This window comes from Spea bombifrons, chromosome 2, assembly GCF_027358695.1.
Source record: "Spea bombifrons isolate aSpeBom1 chromosome 2, aSpeBom1.2.pri, whole genome shotgun sequence".
In the NCBI taxonomy this organism is placed as follows: Eukaryota; Metazoa; Chordata; class Amphibia; order Anura; family Pelobatidae; genus Spea; species Spea bombifrons.
In genome coordinates, this window is record NC_071088.1 from 116199293 (window position 1) to 116219570 (window position 20278).

General features: G+C 38.4%; 2 protein-coding genes across 2 annotated transcripts; both read left to right on the top strand.

Annotated features, from left to right (window-relative positions):
- Positions 1-496: 496 nt before the first annotated feature.
- Positions 497-13428, top strand: SENP1 (SUMO specific peptidase 1). The gene is made up of 18 exons (XM_053455822.1): positions 497-603; positions 2501-2552; positions 2690-2793; positions 3636-3708; positions 4472-4652; positions 5128-5278; positions 5730-5830; positions 5999-6246; positions 6416-6476; positions 6835-6873; positions 6967-7051; positions 7728-7859; positions 8304-8435; positions 9005-9208; positions 9392-9471; positions 9845-9929; positions 10031-10126; positions 12053-13428. Exons 2-18 carry the CDS (start codon positions 2549-2551, stop codon positions 12113-12115), a joined length of 1839 nt encoding a protein of 612 aa, XP_053311797.1. The 5' UTR covers positions 497-603; positions 2501-2548; the 3' UTR covers positions 12116-13428.
- A 5303-nt stretch (positions 13429-18731) lies between these two features.
- On the top strand, positions 18732-19646 carry LOC128473812 (olfactory receptor 1019-like). Its single transcript, XM_053456042.1, has one exon. The coding sequence runs from the start codon at positions 18732-18734 to the stop codon at positions 19644-19646; it is 915 nt and encodes a 304-aa protein (XP_053312017.1).
- The last annotated feature ends 632 nt before the right edge of the window (positions 19647-20278 follow it).

Here is a 20278-nt window from a genome sequence, read left to right on the forward strand (position 1 = left end):
TAAAATAACACAACTTTTCTTTTGCACTATTAATACTTTGTTAACGCTCCCGAGTAACAATAAGAGCGATCAGATATGAAAACCAGTCTAACTACACCCAGCAGACGGACGCATCACCTTCCCGTGGGGCAGACATCACTTCCCCGCTGATCGCTTTATCAGTCAGGTCCAGCGAAGCAGCAGATGCGGGCAATCTACACACCGCAGAGCGCTCTCTCAGCAAGGCGCCCCCTGCATGCAATTCAATCCCACGCACTTACTGCCGCCATCTTGAAAAAGGGCAAAGTGCCCTGCCTTGGCAAAGATTGGAGGTCCTTGTTTTTGTTCTGCCTAAATACCATTACTTTAAAACTTTAACGAATCTGTCGATTAAAATAATGTGAATAACAGAGAAATTTAGTGTCCGTTGTCTTTAAGATTACGTAGACATCACTAAATGACCAAATCAAATATGGCGGGTTCGAGCGCCGTGTTAGACCATGTGACCCGAGTTCTACTACCTGCCAACCATGTAAGCAGAGTGAGTAGCGAGTGTTGGGCCTCCGGTTTCTCATACACGGCTGTCGCAAAAAACAATTTTCAGCAAGCCGGCAGGCGAGGGAGGTGAGTCTGCGCGCCAAGACCCCGGCGTACTTTTTGAGGGAAAAAGGGGGTGAATATAACATTAAAACATTAAGCATGACTTTCGAAATCTCGTAGTTGAGACCACATGGCGGTGGTGGCATATATACTATTTGTAAAGTTCCGGTATCTGTAAGGAGCCCCTTGCGGCGTCACTGGGCGCTTATATGTGACACCCTCAAGTCCTTGGGGGCTTCTCCCCGGTCATACGGTGTTGCCCTCCGGGTCTTGGCAGTCCCGACATGCTCCGGATGTGCAGCACCCACTCGAGTCGCTGCCCACCGTCCATTGTTTACTTCTCACACATGACACCTCAGAGGCGCAGAGTTCAGTCATATGGGTGAGTGCCCGGGACATCCATGTACCCCGTACCACCAGCCAGGTAGAGGTATTAACCGTTTCCTGAATTACCCGCCTCGGGGTTAAGCTGGAGCACCGTGAGGTGCGTAGAGCTTCCCTTTAACGCAGGACACTCGTGTTTTCGTGCTCTCCGGGTTGGGATGCGGACACTTCCCACGCTGCACATAATGGACAGCATTGTAACGAATTCAAGTGAAACTATGGACACGCCCACTGCAGCCTTATTGTAATGTGCCAAATGCATGTGCATTCGTGTTGTAAAGGGTTAATACTCTGAGCGTTGTCCTTTAAACTTCACAAGTCACACTGCTTTTAAATACGGTACAACTATTTTAATGGTGCTTTTTTTTTTTAGGGCTCACGTATTTCCCCCAATATTATTACTTTAAGACGCAAAGTGTACCTTTTTTTTTTTTCCTGGATGTTTTTAGTTTTCCTTAAGCCGTGTGTATCACACGGGTTATTATGAGTCTCGGGCAACATACGCGTAACTCAATGAGCTTTATTCCGACCAAAACACCTTTTGGAGAAAGAAACAGAATAGGAAAAACTATAAAAGGAACACAGAAAGAACCCATCCATGGTGCAAGTGTGGCTTAAAGTAATTTAGAGACCCTGGTGGCTATATTTGGAATTGCAAGTAAAATGTGAACACACTACATGTAGTGTTGCCAAATCAAAAGCAGCCCAGGGGGTAATTGACCTCTCCTGTGCGTGTTATACCCGGGATTTTACAATATTTTAGTTACGGCAGTTCGGACCTATAATTACCTGCTTCTGGAGTTTGAATTCACTTTGATGACATTTTTGTCGCGCGCAGCTGTCGGCTATTAGGAGCAGGGCGCACTGACCTTTTGTTGTGTAGAAATTGTATATTGATGTGATTGTTGCCACTTTATAAATACCGTATTTGCTCGATTATAAGATGACCCCGCAAACCTTTGATCTTAAAGGAAAAAAGGCCTATTGGGAAGAAAAAATAAAACCACTTTTCTTGCTTTCATTGAGCTTCGCTTCTTCACTTGCCTCTTCTTTCTTCGTCCGCTTCTCCCCGCGTCTACTCCGTTATCCAGGTACTTCTGCGAAAAGGTGGAGCATCTGCGCTCACCCTCTCCTCCGATTGGAGGAACGGGGAGAGGCTGTCCCCGTGGAGAGCACTGTGGCTCCGCCCTTTTGTGGCAGTGCTCCAAGAGGCCGCAGTAATGCAGACAGATATTTGGAGAAAGAGAAGCGTTTCTGCACCTCTTTCTCCGCAAATCTGTCTGCGTTATTCTGGCCTCTTGGCTCACTTCCGCAAAAGGGCGGAGCCTCTGCGTACATACTCTGCGCCGATTGGAGGAACAAATGTGTGTTCTTCAGCTTTTTTCACCTAGCAATTGTACCTTTTTTTATATCCAAGGCCTGGTCATAGAACATTTTATTATTATTTTTTTTTATTTTAAACAAAATCTATGCTCTAAAAAAATATTCAGGAAAATTGTAAATAACGCTAGTGTTTTTTGTTTTTTTTTCTTCTCAGGCTTTGGAAACGTTATTTTTTTATGCATGGATCGTGACAGGATATATTATGGGTAAGGACTTTCTAAATACTGAATTTCCTCAGTAGAGAGCGCAAAGTCGATGTTGCTTTTCAACACCCTGGTCGCAAGGTATTACTGCTCTTTACCGGTTAGACAATTTGTTTGACAATTATTTTCTTTCCTTCCAGATGATGATATGAAAGAAATGATATGGGAAAGCGAACACAACTCCACGGTCAAAGCACATCGTAAAGATTCTTCTCGGGATTCCTCATGCGCTTATTCGTTTCAGGTTCGACTATACTTACGTACAACTCAAGCAAAATTGTACTTTTGTCAAGAGATGTGAAAGCCAGCTAAGCTTTTCCTGCAGCAAGCGCTTTCTGGTCTTGGACCTTCACAATGTAGCGTGAAGTCAGGGAGTTTGAATACAACTGTCCTGGAAACTCCCTTTGGTGATTTGAACCCCAAGGTTGCATCAGCATATGTGGCTTTACTTGACAATGAATAGCCTTATTTATTGTTATTATATTTTATTTAGAAAGCCCCGACAGATTCTGCAGCGCTGTACAAGATGAAAATGTTACAGATAACAAGTACAATACAGCAATTGACATACAGATACAAGAGGAATGAAGGGCCCTGTTCCCGCAAACATATATTTCCTAGCCCCATGAACATTGAGTACAGCTTATACCACTCATAAGATGCAAAATTAGTTAACATTAAAGTAAAAATACAAAAATCTGTTGGCAAATGTACAGTTAAAATAAGTCAAAAGAATAGTTATGACAAGTGATAGATATTCGATTATATTCATGCAACGTAAAAAAAAAAAAAAAAACTATATACAATAAAAAGTACAAAATCCTTAAAGTAAAAAAAAATGCAGAAACACCAAGAACTATAATTTCAGAAATTGTGCCACAATTCAGTTAAAATAATAAAACAAATCTTAAGACACGATGAACTAGAACATCTTTTCTACACCGTGAGACCTTGCAATCGGCTGCATGTGAGGGTCCATCAGCTGAGATTCGCTTAGCAGTGTCTGGTTTTTTAAATAAGTTCCTGACAATGTCTTGTTGAGCCTATATGAATGATGATGATTTCCACTTTTTTGTTACCTTTTAGCTTACTCCATTGAGATACAGACCTATGGAGAGACCAGCAATAAATTCTCTTTCAAAACCACATTTTTATAAAGGTGACGTATTAAATGCTGCCGCTGAAATCAGCTGAAGGTAAAATGATTACGGTGATAATACACAAAAAAAGGTGTTGCATATGAGAGTCGAGTGTTGCCTTTACATCACCCTTTCCCCCACCTTGCAAATGCATGGAAGGGACCTTTCAGACGCCCAGCTATGCATTTGCCTCTTTCCTCACCTCCCAGTTCCTGAGCTTGCAGGATATGTGTCCAGCTGAACGCATGCGCGATACTCTCTGCCAGCCAACTCAGGCCTGCAGGTGACTTCCAGGCCCCCAACCTGTATGAATGCAGGTGCTTTCCTATCACTGATTGGCTGCCAAAGTGCTATGAAAGCCAGACCGATAAAAGAGAGGTACCCTGGAGCTTTAGGGTCTCTTAATTGTAAGTGATTCATTTCCCCTAAAGGTACAAAATACTCATTACTTTGTTTTTCTCATCGGTGGCGCTGTAGGTGACTCTTGCACCGTTTGCTCTAAACAAACAATACACAATATAATAGGTGTTTGTAATACATTTACAGGGGATAAAGTAATATAAAAACATAGTTGATGAGAGAAGTACTCATTAAACTTGTAAACTATAATACTACATGATATTAAGATACTAGGAACTATCCCAAAACGTACTGAAATATAGCACACCAAGACTCTTCATTGGGCCGCGGGGTGTTTGACTCCCATATTTACAAAGTGTGATGTTTAAGATGTGAAAAACATACCGTTTTTTGTAAGCTGTATTCTTCCCTTTTCTCTCTTAGAGATATCAAAGCCTGGGAAGTCCATCGCTGCAGTGGACAAATCGATGTTCACGCCGTCTTTTGATCTCACGAAAGCGAAACAGAATGGCAGCAGTCATTCCTCTATATTTACAGCACAAAGCACGTCCTCTCGGAGTCCGAGACCCCCCAGGAATATTTACACAGACTCCACAAAAGTCAGGTAAGGCAGGATATATGGGAATGGCCACATTTCAGCAAATTCATAACCCTAATCTTTATTTTTCCTTTTCATTTTAAGGTTACTGTCCCAATTAGACAAAAACATTTTTTGGGCACAAGACAAGTGTTTCCAGCAAAAAAAAACAAAAAACGAGCGAGACAAAGCTTTACTTTTTTTTTTTTTAGTTTGTAAAAGGTTTAGGCAGCCAAGAGTAGTTGTGAATGATGTTTCTAATGATGCATTTAGTATTAAATGCAGGGCTTTCACTCATTTGACATTGAATTTAAAGTTAAAACCTGCTGTGCCATCTCTGTGGCATTAGCAAGGAAGCCCGTTAGGCTAGAGAGTCGGTAAGGATATAGTGAGGTGAAATCTGTCTTGATATTTTGAGGCAATAATATTTTTCCTAGCGTTAGTGTCTGCTTTAGATTGAGTCTCTTTGTGGTTGCCTTCATGTTTTGCTTCTATTTTGTAGCGGGCCCTTAAATACCGTTACTGGAAAGTGTTCTCCCACTTCTGGTTTCGAAAAGTTGTTTCCCATCAAAAGTGCTTCAGCTTCTTGGAGCGGAACGTGTCGGAGAAGTCCCAAAAAAGCTCATCGAAGACATGTCAGTACGGTGGAAGAAGTAAGTTTAAACAAATGAGACGCCCGCCGCAGTAAAGGCCTGAAGATCAGCCTAGAGGTCTATTAAGGAATGTCTCAGCTTGGTTCCTCAGCTGCAGATCTCCAAGTCAAGCAGCAGTTGAATTGGTCAACGTATTGCTGAGACTTTGACCGGTTCACCCTCAGGAGCCGAGTTCTTTTTGCCAATAACCATCAATGGCCAACTAATATTTATGAATAGAACAGATGGTTAGCTTTCTGGTACTTTTCACACCAAGTTGGCGGATGCGAGTTCCTTCAACTGCCCACTTGATCTCACACAACCTTTAGGGACTCCTGCTTCTCATTTTCTCCCATTTTTTAGTTTATAGAATATTCTGAAATAGTTTTAGCTTGTAGAAAAGCGAAGTTAAGCCTACAGTTCTGTCTGATTGTCCTGCCTATTGTTTGAATTACCTTCAACTCCATTTCAGACTGTCCGCGAGGAAGAAAAAGAAATTTATAGACAATTACTTCAAGTGGTGACGGGGAAAACGTATTTGTCCACAAAATCAACCTTCCTCCCTCCGCAAATGTAAGTCGCGATGCAATATTAACAGCTGCCTTCTTAAATATGTACCTGTAATCTGCTTTCAGCTTGTGTTAAGCACACAATCCATTTAAATATGTAACTAATGCTTTTTTAAAAGGCCGTTTTATCAAAGCAGTGCAGCATTTTTACTGTAAATGCGTTTTGTTGCAGATCGCGGTGCCTGAGTTCAAGTAACAGTATTTCAGGGCCGCCCGGCGCTTCGAGTCTCAGTTCTCTAGAACCTTCCAGTTTTGAGACAGAATCTGTATACCAGCCGTCGTTTAGTTTTTTGCAGCCACCAGCTATAGAACCACTGTTACACAGCAGCACAGACTTAATTCCTGCCTGTGAATCCGAAGCCTTTACTAATCATCAGCACTACGAAGAATACAATAACACCAGTCAACCGCAATCTGAAGGTGAATCAAACATTTACAATCCGCTTTACTTTAAATGGCAGAAGGCTACACCTTGGGGGTGACTCGTCTTCTCTCTGCCATGTCCTTGAAAGCTACTTCATCTAAGTTATGTTCTTTGAAACAATACAGGAGTATGATGTGCCAATCATGGCTTTGTGTTTGTTTTTAGGTTCTGGTTCCGATTCAGTGATTATAATTGATTCTGTTTCTCAAGAGAGAGACACTCCAAAGTAAGTTTGAAAGAAATACTCCATCGCTTTATATTCTGTGAGAAATGGCTCATCGCGGGTGTCTCGGTGACATGAAGGTTATTTATCTAATGCATCTCTTTGTCTGTCTGTCCGTTCTGGATTTGTCATACCCTTCGACTGTACGCGCTGTAAACTGTCAGATCATTAAAAGCTTTTACGGCATTGTGTGGTTAGTTACATTGTTTTATGGCTAAATTCTTGTTATGAAATTGTAGTTTTTTTTTTTTCTATACAAATAATTAAATGTACTGCAGTTTATAGCGTAAAAAAATGTTGGGTTCTTATGGAACAATCTACAGCTTTGTCAAATTCACACTTTTTTTTTTCTTTTTAATAGTCCATCAATTTTCCAAACATTACTCTGGATCAAAGAAATGTAAGTTAAAAACAACTATTTGTATACATATGTGCTTTATACAGATAGATAATGTATTCCTCTCTTGGTAATGGTCAATTTTTTGTCCATTAGCTCGAGCAACTATGATTCCAGAGCAAGGGAAAGAAGGCGACAGATAGAAAAGGAAAAGGCACGTGCGTTACAGTTGCAGAGTGAGGTGATTTTCTTTATTTTTTCATACAATTATACAGCACGTATATTATATATAAGTTTTTCTTAATATTTTTAACATCACTCTGCTGACTGGAGATTATGGTTTGGGTACTAGCATTGTTCCTGGTGAGTGGAACATGAGTGACTTGGACGCACCTAGAATTACTGTGGGGTATCTGCACGTTGCAGGGTTTGGTATCCGCACGTTGCAGCGTGTATTGCTGAACCCAGCAGCGCTGGTCTGAGACCTCCACAGTACCCTTGTTAGTCCCACGGGGCTGTCGGGGTCAGTAAAGTGGAGCGGTGTAATCTCAAAGGAGTGTGCTAGACCCCTCTACAGCAATAACTTCATAATGACTCCTAAAATGAGTTCTATAGTACATGATTCCCACTCTTCTCACATGAAGTATAAGCCATCATTTTAAAATTGACCTTGGCTTCCCAAATGACAGGGTGTCGCTTTAGTGGCCCCCCATCGGTCATCTTTACCAGTCCATATAGATATCATTCAATTTGTTTGCTGTCGTAGAGCTTGGGACCATGTCCGTGCTTGACTGGTCCTGGTGGGGTAACACGCTTTTCTTATACAGCACCTGTTTTACGTACTGTTATATTTTGCAGCAATCTATCTGAAGATTTGATATTTTATTTGCTGTTTGCTACTGTTTTCTTGAACATAGAGGTTGCAGGACAGCTCTGTACAACAGTCCATAGACTTACATCTGCGTGTGCCCCTTGAAAAAGAAATACCGGTCACGTTGCCTCCAAAGCAAGACGATGAGCAAGAAGTGGAATTTCCAGAACTCACGGAGGTAATTTAATAAAGGGCCATACCGCTAACCTTTGGGACGCGTCTGAAGCGTTCTCCAGAATCTTGCAGCAGAAAAGTGAACATGAGGTTCAACAAGGCAAAATAATATTGCCTTTTTCACATGCAACAAAATAATACACATCCGCTATTTTGCTTGCCTACCACATCAAATGGTTCAGTAAACCCACACACCCACGGGGCAGTTTTCCAGGGGTATTAAAACATATAAGATTGTGGAGTAATTTAAAGTTGGCTTGAGATGGGTCAATCCATTAAAATGGTACGGCTGTTCAGTATGCGACCAAACACTGCACAGCTGCCTGCACTTCTGCAGCAAGCCTTTTAAGTAATATGGTGTTTTCAAAATCTTTATTTTATTTTTTATTTTTTTCCAGAAATTGTTTTTTTTTTTTTTTTTTTCTTAACTGTATTTTTCCTTTCTAAGGAGATGGAGAAAGAAATTAAACGTGCCCTTTTTGGAGGCAGCCAAGATCAAATCTTAAGTGAGGGATTTCGTTTGACTATTACCCGTAAAGATATTATGACTCTCCATAATCTGAACTGGCTAAATGATGAGGTATGGATGATCGTGCGAGATGTAAGACCAGTAGATGTGTACCACATATAATATGAAAAGAGCGGTGGCTATTTCCCGGCTGCAGGAGAGAAGTTCTAACATGTTGAGAATTCCTTCTATTCTATTGCGATCGTTCTGTCTTTAAATGTGAATATAACTAAAGAATTACACTTGGCACTTTCGTTGCCAGAGGGAGTTGGTGCATGGAGCATGTTCAGATGTTTATTTTGGTCTAAGGCTCCCCTCTGCTTCAAAATGGGGTCAGGCTCCCCAGTGCAGCGATCAGTAGGCATGTTACAAGGGACACTGCCGATAAGGCCGCGGACATGGAAGCTTATATCCTGACGCTCAGCAGCACTATGCTCACTGCAAGGATACCCAACATGTTGGCAGCCAACGTGTGTATATGTATGTCGTAACAAAATAAGCACTATATATATATATATATATATATATATATAATATACACGCACTGTTTTGCATTTAATTGCTAGTTAACTAAAATAGGCGACTTTATTTGCTGAATTAACCTCACACCTGTTGTTTTTCTTCTCAATTCCTTGCTACAGGTTATTAATTTTTATATGAATCTCTTGGTGGAAAGGAGTAAGCGGAAGGGCTTGCCGAAAGTTCACACATTCAACACTTTCTTCTTCCCCAAGCTCAAAAGTACTGGCTACCAAGCAGTGAAACGATGGACAAAAAAAGTGGATATATTCTCTGTGGATATGTTGCTGGTGCCGATTCACCTCGGTGTGCACTGGTGTTTATCAGTAAGTAGATTTAACTATATATTAAAATGATCTATAATTGCTTCCGCTAGCACACACCTTTTATGCGATTTGTATTAGGGTTTACACAGTCATTGATCACTTTCATAAATCGCTGTCAGAATTTTCTCCATGAAGGTATTTGTATTAGGATGAGGATTTGTCTAAAAATGTTTTTATTTCTAGGTTATAGACTTCAGGAAAAAGTCCATCGCGTATTATGATTCCATGGGAGGTTTAAACAATGAAGCATGCAGGTTATTACAGTAAGTAATCAAGTAATATTGTCAAATATTCCCATTGGTTTTTTTAATATGATCTTATTTTTGTGATTTTATTTTTTCTGCTTAATTACTTTATGATCTAAGAATTTCCCAATTCCATTTTTGTTGTGGAACATTGCTGGATATTAAGCTGCGCTTAAAATAAGTGCTAACCGTATGTAGTTCCTTTCATGAATATATTACCTGGATGTTTAATAGATGTGCTAGCTTTCGGCAGCTCTGATGTCATTTGCTAACACTGCAAATTGAATTTAAATGCTAAGTATATTCACATGTTTTTCCCCAGTGGTTCATAAATGTGTTTGGTGTGTATGTGAATATTCCGACAACTAATGCAAAATTTGCCTCCATATAGACAGTATCTAAAACAAGAAAGTTTGGACAAAAAGGGAGTCAGTTTTGATACAAACGGCTGGGTTTTGACCAGCAAGAATAGTGAGGTATGTTTTTATGTGAACTCTGAATATATGTTCCTATGAAGAAGCGTGTGTGTATAAGCATCGTTTCCTACTGAAGAAGCTTTATTTTATTTTTAATTCAGGAAATCCCACAACAGATGAACGGCAGTGACTGTGGAATGTTTGCCTGCAAGTATGCGGATTACATTACCAAAGACAAATCAATCACCTTTACTCAGGTAATTAAAGATATCATGGGCAAAATTGTTTACCTTCACCTGGTTCAAGTGAAAAGAGGTGCTTTTTTGAAGGGAATAAGCTTGATGGACTAATTATTTGCGTGTTTACTCTCCTACACAAAGTGCCCCTTGGGACTTGATAAAGCTCCCTAAACATTTGTTTCATGGTAAGATGAACTTTGGATATGTGGTGGTTCTTGCGTCAGAAAATTGTTTATCCGTAGTAAGATCTTGTTACATCGTAAATACTTAGCTGTATGGTTGGATATATGTATATTCGATAAAAAAATAATTGCGATAAATTTAAAATCCTCCTAAGTATGGACCTCATTTCCCCAAATGTATGTATTGCAGCCGATAATCCTAAATTACCACGCCTGCTGTATCTGATTTATATTTCCAAAGACATTTAAATTGGGTCACTGCCACATTCTGGTCAATCTGCTAAGTATTTGTAGTACATTTCTTTCCATTCTATTTGGACCAGGATTGTCTTATGGCTCGTTCCGAAATGGGTTATTTGTGTAATTAGAGACTAGTCGTGGGCATTGCCACCGATGGGTCCACACTGCGTCAGGTAGCATCAGCAGGCCAACATGTATTTTTATGACCCTGTAATGTTAGATGAGTCGGTAATCTATCTGTTCCTCGCTGTCGTGGAAGTGGCACACTGAAGCAAAACTATTCCTGAGCTGATCTTGTTTTAAGTAGATTGCATTCAGAGTAGAACCCACATGGAATGGATTGAATTTGTGGTTAAACTAAAACATAAGAATATGTGCTAATGACATACAGCACTGTTCCAACACTTTAGGCAGGTGCAAAAACACCTACTGATGAAAAATCTAAATCAAATCAATATTTAACGTGACTGCTCTTTGCCTTCAAAACAGCGTCAGTTCTTCTAGGTACACTTGCGCAAAGCCAGGGATTTTGTTTGTATATACTTTGGTATGATTACTTAATTATACACCTAACAGAAACGAGGTACAGGGTGGTTATACTGCATCAGCGAGGTCTCTCCCAGGTGGAAATTTCAGGGCAGGCAGGCAGGCCTACAGGTTTTCTATCCAAGCTGTTTTGCCACCTGTTGTGTGGAGACAAGGCCAAGCGACTCAACTGTTCATGAAAACACAAGAAATGGAGTGCAGAAAATGGCAAGCTGACATATTGGGCTGTAGCAGAAGGCAGTTTATTCGCCGAAGGGCTGGAGAGCGACACAGGAATGAGTGTTTGCAGGCAACGTGGTGGAGGCTCCTTGCAAGTTTGGGGCTAAACCTGCAAATGGATTTGGTCACAATTAATGGTATCCTCAATGCTGAGAAGTGCAGACAGATCATGCAATACCATCATGGAGGCGCGTGACTGGCCCCAAATTTAATCTGCAGCCTGACAACGACCCCAAACATACAGCCAAAGTCACTATCTTCAGTGTAAAAAAAAACAAAACAAAAAAAAAAACCATGGAGCTCTTTATGTGATAGTATGGCCCCCACAGAGCCCTGATTTCAACATCATTGAGTCTGTCTGAGATTAAATTAACTGATGCTGCTTAAATCCACAAAAGAACCGTGGGTTTGGAACAACCTACCTGCCCAGATTCCTCACACTGTGTGCATTAGTACCTAGAAGAATTGATGATGTTTTGAAGTTAAAGGTGCTCACACCAATATTGATTTGATTTAGATCTTTATCATTTAACAAAATGCAAGCCATTAACGTTAAACATTCTTACTTTACTGCATTTGCACCATACTGCATGTTTTTAAATATATTTTTTTTGTAGATGTAAAAACAGTACACTGTACTTGCTGCTTTATTGGAGAAACCATTAACATGTTTTGTATGTTAACCCACACATTTATTACATAAAATTAATTAGGTGCCATCAAGGAAATATTCTCATAAGAATGTCTTTCTCCACAGCGTCACATGCCATACTTCAGAAAAAGAATGGTTTGGGAAATCATTCACCAGAAACTGCTTTAAAATGTCATAGGATTCAAGCAAGAATGGGGACAAATTGATGACGTTTCAGAACAGAATGTTAATTGGACCAAGAAATGTTTGATATTTTTCTCCACAAGTTTACAATTGTAAAGTAAATGAGAAATATTTATGGCTAGTCTCCATATTTTTAATCATGTTGCCAAATTTTCTGACCTTGTCTTTTTTTTGTAAATTCCTGTGTGAATATTGGCGGAGAACCGGTTTTTGTTTTGAGGAACATCAACGCCTACTAAAGGAATCCTTTTAGACCTGTCCTTCGGTGTTAATAAGTACATCTATTGGGATCCGAAGATGATAATTGACAGAATTACTATTCAAAGACTTGCCTTACAATTGTATTTCATGGTTATTGCAAAAGATATATTATTTAATTCGAAGGGTTCCATGTTTAAGTTAAAGGTTTCCAGCACTATTTGCTCTGTTAATGAGCATTCATTATTTGTATTTTGTATAAAAAAAGTTTATATTTCCACGATTGTAAACTACTACTGTTTTATAAAGTATTGTACTTAAGTGTTGTGGCGCAAACCGTTTTCTTATTTTTTGTATAAGGTTACATATACAGGATGTTGAGGGTTTTTTCGACTTGGTTTACTAAAGTAAAGTTTTACTACTTGGAACATGATTGTACTTATGTATATTACTAGTCAACTTTCTTTCGTAGTTTAGTTATAAAGTACCTGTAAACTTTATTTTTAACACTTAAGAAAATGATTAAACAATGCTTACCTGTGTAAAAAGCAACGTCTGCACACTTAAGTTTGAAGAAAAAAAATCTTACGCACAGTCAGTCACTTCCGATTACCATTTTTTTTCCTCTTGTCAGAGAAAGAAGATGGCAGGAAGTAATTGGTGGGGTAAGGGTTTTTTTTAATTATTATTTGTGTTTCTTAATATCACAATTGTGTAAACCTTCTTTTTCATGTGTTAAAAATAAAGTTACATGGTAGTTTAAGTTTCTGGCCTACCTCAATTCTGCTATCTGGAAAATTGCTGATTACCAAGTATAAACAGTAGGATAAACGTTTTGCTAGGTTATTTGGTGATATCAACTTGACATTGAGTGTGAGAGAGGAGCTGAAGGCTAAAGAGCATCTTTTGGGAAGAAAGTTATTTTTCTAATACTTTTTTTCCCCTGTGCGGGAAGTGTTTATTCTTTTTCATTATCAAAAACTTGTATAGCAACAATTTTGTGGTTTTGATCCCCAACGATCAGGATTTTTTTTTTTTTATACCTTTTCTTGTGATAATATTGGATGGCTATTTTATAACTTAATAAAACGTGAAACCTGTGTGCTTAAGTGTGTCAATGTTTTTAAATCGTGACAAACCAGGTAAGTACAAAGAGTAACAAACTAGAAAGGAACGACATGTTGCTGTGAGTAAATAAAATCAAATCAAAGGAACTTTATTATCCCAATATTTCTCGCAGACCTCTGTAGTGGATTTTTTCTGCCTATCCACCTGTATATTTATGAAATCTGTCAGAATGTGTTTTATATACGAGGACAAAAAGGCACAAATTCGTTTTTTATTGGCAAAGATTTCTACGGTCTCTGTTTTTTTCACCTTCAACACAGATGAGAACTGCAAGAGTTTTTCAGAGGCTTCTACTGCAATAAAATTATATAAAATGGTACATATTTTCAATATTTTATCCAATATCTGTGATGGAATTCTCAATAAAATCAACAAATTAGATTTTGTATCTTGATACAACTAGCATAAAGCTGCTTTTTAGCTTTAGTTATTTAATACAGAGGTATAGATACTTAGTCACAATAGTAGTAGTTTTGGGATAAAAGGTATTTTATATTTCCATTAGTACAGGCGAACATTTTGAAGTCCAGGCCGTTTTGCATTCACCAGTTCTCGGATTAACCTTAATAATAAAGAAACTATAGACTAGAGCTCTTTGTGTGTGGGTATGTGCATTACTCTCTGCATGAAACCGCTGTAAAAGAGCGATAATGTCTTACTGCTTGTTCTTGTACTTTTATATGCCCATTGTAATGTGTAAATCCAATAAAGGTGGCTCTTATACTTTTTAAGTGATTGTGTGCGCTGTTTTTACATTTGCTATTGGAATATGCGTGGGACTAATAGGAAAGGGGTATTAAATATATTTATCCTACTTTGGGTTGATTATATTACAGGTGTATTGTTTCTGAGAGATGAGTATGCTCCTTTTTTTTATATCACCCATGTGATCTTTAGCACTCTTAATATGGCACAAATCAGCACTTGGTATTTATGTTCTACACCCCATTATCATAGTCCTTCGGTGCACTTATATCAGATATAATTGTTTAGGGAGTCCTGAGCATCATTTATTACAACTAAATAAAGGTTTAGCAGCTAGTTTCCTAGACCCTTCGCATGTTATTGTTATTACGCGTTATTTAAAAAATGCCAGCAAATTAAGTAGCGCTGTTACATCATACCTAAATCATTTTGTCTGGCTTTCCTCAGAATGATTGGTATGAGTGTATCACAGGGTTTAACAACCCCGAGAGTCACAATAATGTGTTTATAAAGTAAGTGGAATACATTAATTTTATTTCAGATGCCCTGCTCAGATTCTAAATCCTCTCTTTTAAGTGCGCTTTTCATCTTGTACAGTAGGAGGCGATCACTACTGTTTGTCATAACCAAATCTGGTTTTGAAACGGAGCTGCTCCCCAGTCATCACATCTACACAGTCCACCCTGATGTAACCACTTGTAACAAGAATTCTAGAAGGTCTCATATGAGGTACGTCGAAGGTTCAAGAAGGATCTGTGAGTGTACATATGGACTTAAATAGCTGATCCTCCTAAATATCTCCTGCAGTCAGAATGCAGGATGAGTTATCCATGTTATCCAACTGGATCATACCATCCGATGCTGGTCCTGATTCAGCTAATTTGTCCTCATTTTGAGCCTTGGGAAGCCGTGCTAGGTGACGTTTAATTTCCAGCACCTTAGTGTCCACAACATGTCCTGTGCTAATAATGGGCACTCATAGGGCACATCTGTAGCTTGGAACTAATATAATTTGAAATATAATATTGTGAAAACTGTGAAACCATGTGCGATTGTCTCAAAACCCTTTCTGACCTCTGGGAATTTGAAAGTTTTTCAAATCATCAACTGCAAGACCGCTTACTTTAACCATATAATGTATAGATCAACAATTTAGCCACAGCTTCTCAAGGCAGATATCAAACACATTCAATTAGTTTCTTTTGAATTTTTTTCATAGCAATAAAGAATAATAGGTATGTGGCATCCATGTGCCAGAATACAAAGAAGGGATATCCATGGCTTAGTTTCGCCTGTTAAAACACAACTAAATTAGGCTATATTAAGGAAACACAGGATAGAGATATTGGGTTTGTAATTGTCTTAGTTCTTAAAACACAACTAAATTAGGCTATATTAAGGAAACGCAGGATAGAGATATTGGGTTTGTAATTGTCTTAGTTCTTACATTTTGTATTTTAGTTTACTCAATAATCTTTATAGATCGGGATCTCTTATAGAGATTGTAGTGTGACATCTTGTTTTCTTGCTTTGTATCGTGAACTTGTCTATTAATTTGTCCCTACCTTGTTGAATCAGAGATAACATTACAAGGAGCAGAGTGGAGAAGGTGGCTTGTTCAGCTAGATGTGCCAGTTTTCCCATTATCTGTGTCATGGCTGCAGGTACCAGGTCAGGTTGGAATCACTCTGCAGATACACATGGTTGTTTCCAACCCTGAGCTGAGCTGGTGACTCCCTGACTGCAGATGGGGTCTGACACATAGTCTTCTGGGAAAAGTTTAGAGAGTTGAGGTAGGAGTACACAGCAGACTGCAGGAGTATTTGACAGAGTGATATCCGTCTGGAATTGGAGTACTGTAAAGGGGACTCGACTGACCAGACTCGAGGTTACGGGCCCTAGCATGCTAACACTCACAAAACAACTCAAAGATTCAGTATTTTTTTAGGTAAGGGCATGTAAAGTTCAATGAAAATTATCCGCTGCAACACATTAAGTAAATAAATAAAAATAAACCTGGAATAAGTTGTTCATAAGTTAAACCAGGGGGTATATTTTCCACAAATAGACCTCACTTTAACCACCCCCTCAGGGTGCCTCCCTCTCACTCCAAATCCCATTGTCGGTGGCATGTGGGGTTTAAAGTAAAGATTTGTCGTTAGAGCCAACAGGAGTTAAATGTACTAAAAATCCCCTTGGAAAGGTATGAACTCCATCTGTGCTCACCTCCAGCGCTGCCTTGTGAGATGGAGAGGTTTAAGTCACAAAAAACCTTGAGACAATTTTGTACCTGAACCCCTTTCCTTATTCTCGCAGGAAGGGGTTACATACATCTAAGCACCCTTTTGGTGCCATGAAGGTAACACTCAAAGGGTGCTTCAGGTGAAAAAAAAAGTCCCTTAGCATTTAAGCCTTTCAGTGCCAACTATGTATATGATACCATGTTGACAATGTGGATCCCATGAGCCAACCTCATACGTGGTGGAACACTAAGGTCTCAACTCTGTAGTACAGAAGGAGGCTGCTGATTGGCTCATGAGTTGATTATGGCAGCCATCTTACCTTACTCCTAAACTAAGAGGACTGCTGCATGTTGGTCATATATAGATAAGAAGACTTATCTTACACTGAAAAGGGGAAAACTAATATCCAAACCCAATATGGCTGCTTGCTACAATGGTGGCAGACACTTCAGACAAGTGGTGGCATGCTGGCAGCTGATCTACTGTGAGATCAGCTTGCTAGTATGCTGGTTGAATGCATGATCCCTGCTACCATCCAACATCCCATTATAACAGATTAGTCTGCAATTTACACAATCTGTCACACATTCACTCCCTGTGCACGCAACCCAACTATATATATATATATATATATATATGTGTGAAAAAGAAGTGTAAATGAGCCATGAGTTTAACTCTCAGATGTAACAATAAGTCAAACATCAACTGCACTTGTGAAGCACAAATAGCTCAGAGACCTCAAACGAACACGGTGCTGAGCGCATACCCATTCTCCCCGAAGATCTCACTGTAAATATAAAGCTGAGCGAAGCCGTCAAAATCATTTGTGAAGAAAGTGGCTGAGAGGAAGTCTGTGGAAAGTACCAATATTATCTAGATTGGCCTTTTCGTGTTGTGTACTTTTTTCGCGTTGACGCATTTAGATAATGCAAGTTTTCTTCAATAAATGAATGGTAAGAAATCTACCGTAATATATTTCTTGCATGAGATGCTGAGCATTATTATGTTATTACCTGTGTAGGAGATTAATAAGGTATGTTGGGAAATGACTCATTTAGTATTTCCTTTAAGAATATTCAGAAATAATTATTAATTATTGTTTACAAGAAGAAGCTTTGCATTTTCTATAAAGAAAGCTGTTATTGTGATCTTAATGGGTCTTGGAAACATAGAAAGTGTTGGCAGATAAGAACCATCTAGTCTGCCCAATTTCTGAATACTTTCCTTAGTCTCTGGCCTTATCTTATATCTAGGATAGCCTTATGCCTATCCCATGCATGGTTAAACTCCTTCACTGTATTGGCCTTTTCCACTTCTACTGGAAGGCTATTCCATGCATCCACCACCCTCCCAGTAAAGCAAAACTCTCATTTAAGACTAGGTCCTCTTGTTGTGTTTTTCTTCTCTTAAATATACTCTCCTCCTTTATCATGTTGATTCCCTGTATCATGTATTTAAATGTTTCTACCCCCCCTGTCACTTCTTTCTTCCAGGCTATATAGGTTAAGATCCTTTAACCTGTCCTGGTAAGGTTTATCTTGTAATCCATAAACCATTTTAGTAGCCCTTCTCTGAACTTTCTCCAACATATCTATATCGTTCTGGAGATGCGGTCTCCAGTACTGTACACAATACTCCAAGTGAGGTCTCACCAGCGATCTGTACAACGGCATGAGCTCTTCCCTTATTACAGTTACAGAAAGGATGCATTAAATAATATGGGATCGACATAAATACATTTACAATCTTAGAACATCAGGGAATTATCACAATAAATAGGTCAGTTTACTATTTTCTGATAATGCTCTATTCGATGTTCTTATAACACACCCAACTAATTATAATTCTTTCCTCTATGCATATTATAATACTCTTTTAAACAGCAAATTCATTTTGCTAATTTAAATGTTAAAACTTATTTTTGACCTAATAATACCATCTGAGATCCAAATTATAGAATTTAGTAAATGTTAGGTACACACACCATTTACTTTTATGTAATTAGATATATTTTTTGTAAAGGCTCACTAACATGTCTAATTGAGAAATGTATTAAATATACATCTGTTTGCAAAAAAACAAAAACCCAATAATCATATAGAGCTTTTAGGTTCTCATATAATACATATGATACCTGCTCATGTTTAGAACACAAATATTACTGGGAAAAATTGTTTTAACTTTATCAAGTGAAATAAAATGCTAACATTTGAATTTGTTCTGTTACCCCTCTGTGCCAATAAGACTAACAGTAAAACAGTCTAAAATATGTTCGTCACTTTTATTCTCTGGTCTTCTTTACAGTTTTTCCGCAATAGAGCTGACATATGGAAGGAAGTAATCAGTCCGCTATACGTGAATTCATCTTTATGGGAGTCACCAATGAACCAAATATAGAAGTATTCCTTTTCACATTTTTCTCATTGATTTACATCGTTACTGTTTTCGGTAATATTGCAATCATATTTCTGGTCTTGATCACTTTACGCAGCCCAATGTATTTTTTTCTAGGTAACTTGTCCCTTTCTGATCTATGTTATTCTACAGTTGTTACCCCAAAAATGCTGAATGATATTTTGTCGGAGAGGAAATCTATCACTTTTATTGGCTGTGCTCTCCAGCTATACTTCTTTGCATTATTTGCAAGCACTGAATGTTATATTTTGTCTACTATGGGTTATGACCGCTATGTAGCAATATGTCACCCCCTCCAATATGTAGTCATAATGAATAAAACAAAATGTATACTTCTGATGAGCGCTGTGTATGGTGGCGGATTGCTCACTGCGGGGATTCACACCTCTTCTACATTAACTTTATCTTTCTGCGGACCTAATGTCATCAACCATTTCTATTGCGACATCCCTCCTCTGATGGAACTCTCATGCTCTGATACATATATCAACAAAACCATTATATCCTCTGTGGTTTTTGTTCTGGGATTTGTTTCAGTAATAGTTACGGTGGCTTCGTATGTTTATATTTTTTTTACTATCATTAAGATTCAGTCTTCAGAAGGGAGACACAAAGCCTGTTCTACATGCACCTCTCATCTTTTGTGTGTCTCCTTGTTTTACGGGACTGTTTTCTTCATGTATCTACGTCCAGCTTCTGGTTATTCCGTTACACAAGATAAAGTGGTCTCTGTTTTTTACACGATGATCATACCAATGCTGAACCCTATTATCTACAGCTTTAGAAACACAGAAGTAAAGGAAGCAATAAAAAGACTTTGTTCATAAATGCCTGTTATCATTAACCATGAGACCAGGCTGCCGGTGTGAGTTTTGCAATTTAATATGTTAGATATAATGCGTGTTAGTTACCCAAAACATGTCGAATGTAGTAAATTAGGATTTTTTAGCAGCTCTTCTAAAAAAAATTCTAAAAGGAGAAAGTGTAAAAATCAACTGAACTCTGTAAAACAGGTAGAAATGGCAATTTACATTTTGTAGAAAAACGCTCCGATTTTTGTCTAAACTGGGAGTCAGGAAAATTAATTATTTAGGCAAAAAACAAATGCAGTAAAAACAAATAAAAATCTTTTTCTAATCAATTCTCTATTATTTATCTGATATTATATATCTAATTTTTTGGGGGTTTTGTGGATGCTTATTGACTCACTGGGTCTTCCTAACAGTTCTATGATTATAAGTATTGTCAATATTGGTGTATGTGTCGAAGGTCTTTTACAAGGGGAAAATAAAATATGCTTTAACGCCTAAAAGTATATATTTGCTATTTTTTCTTAATAAAAATATATAATATTACCAACTTCTATTGCATCAGATATAAAATAAATGAACAACAAAATGGACGACTGTCATGATCATCAATAAAAATGATGTACCAGCACTAAAAAGAGCCGGTTATT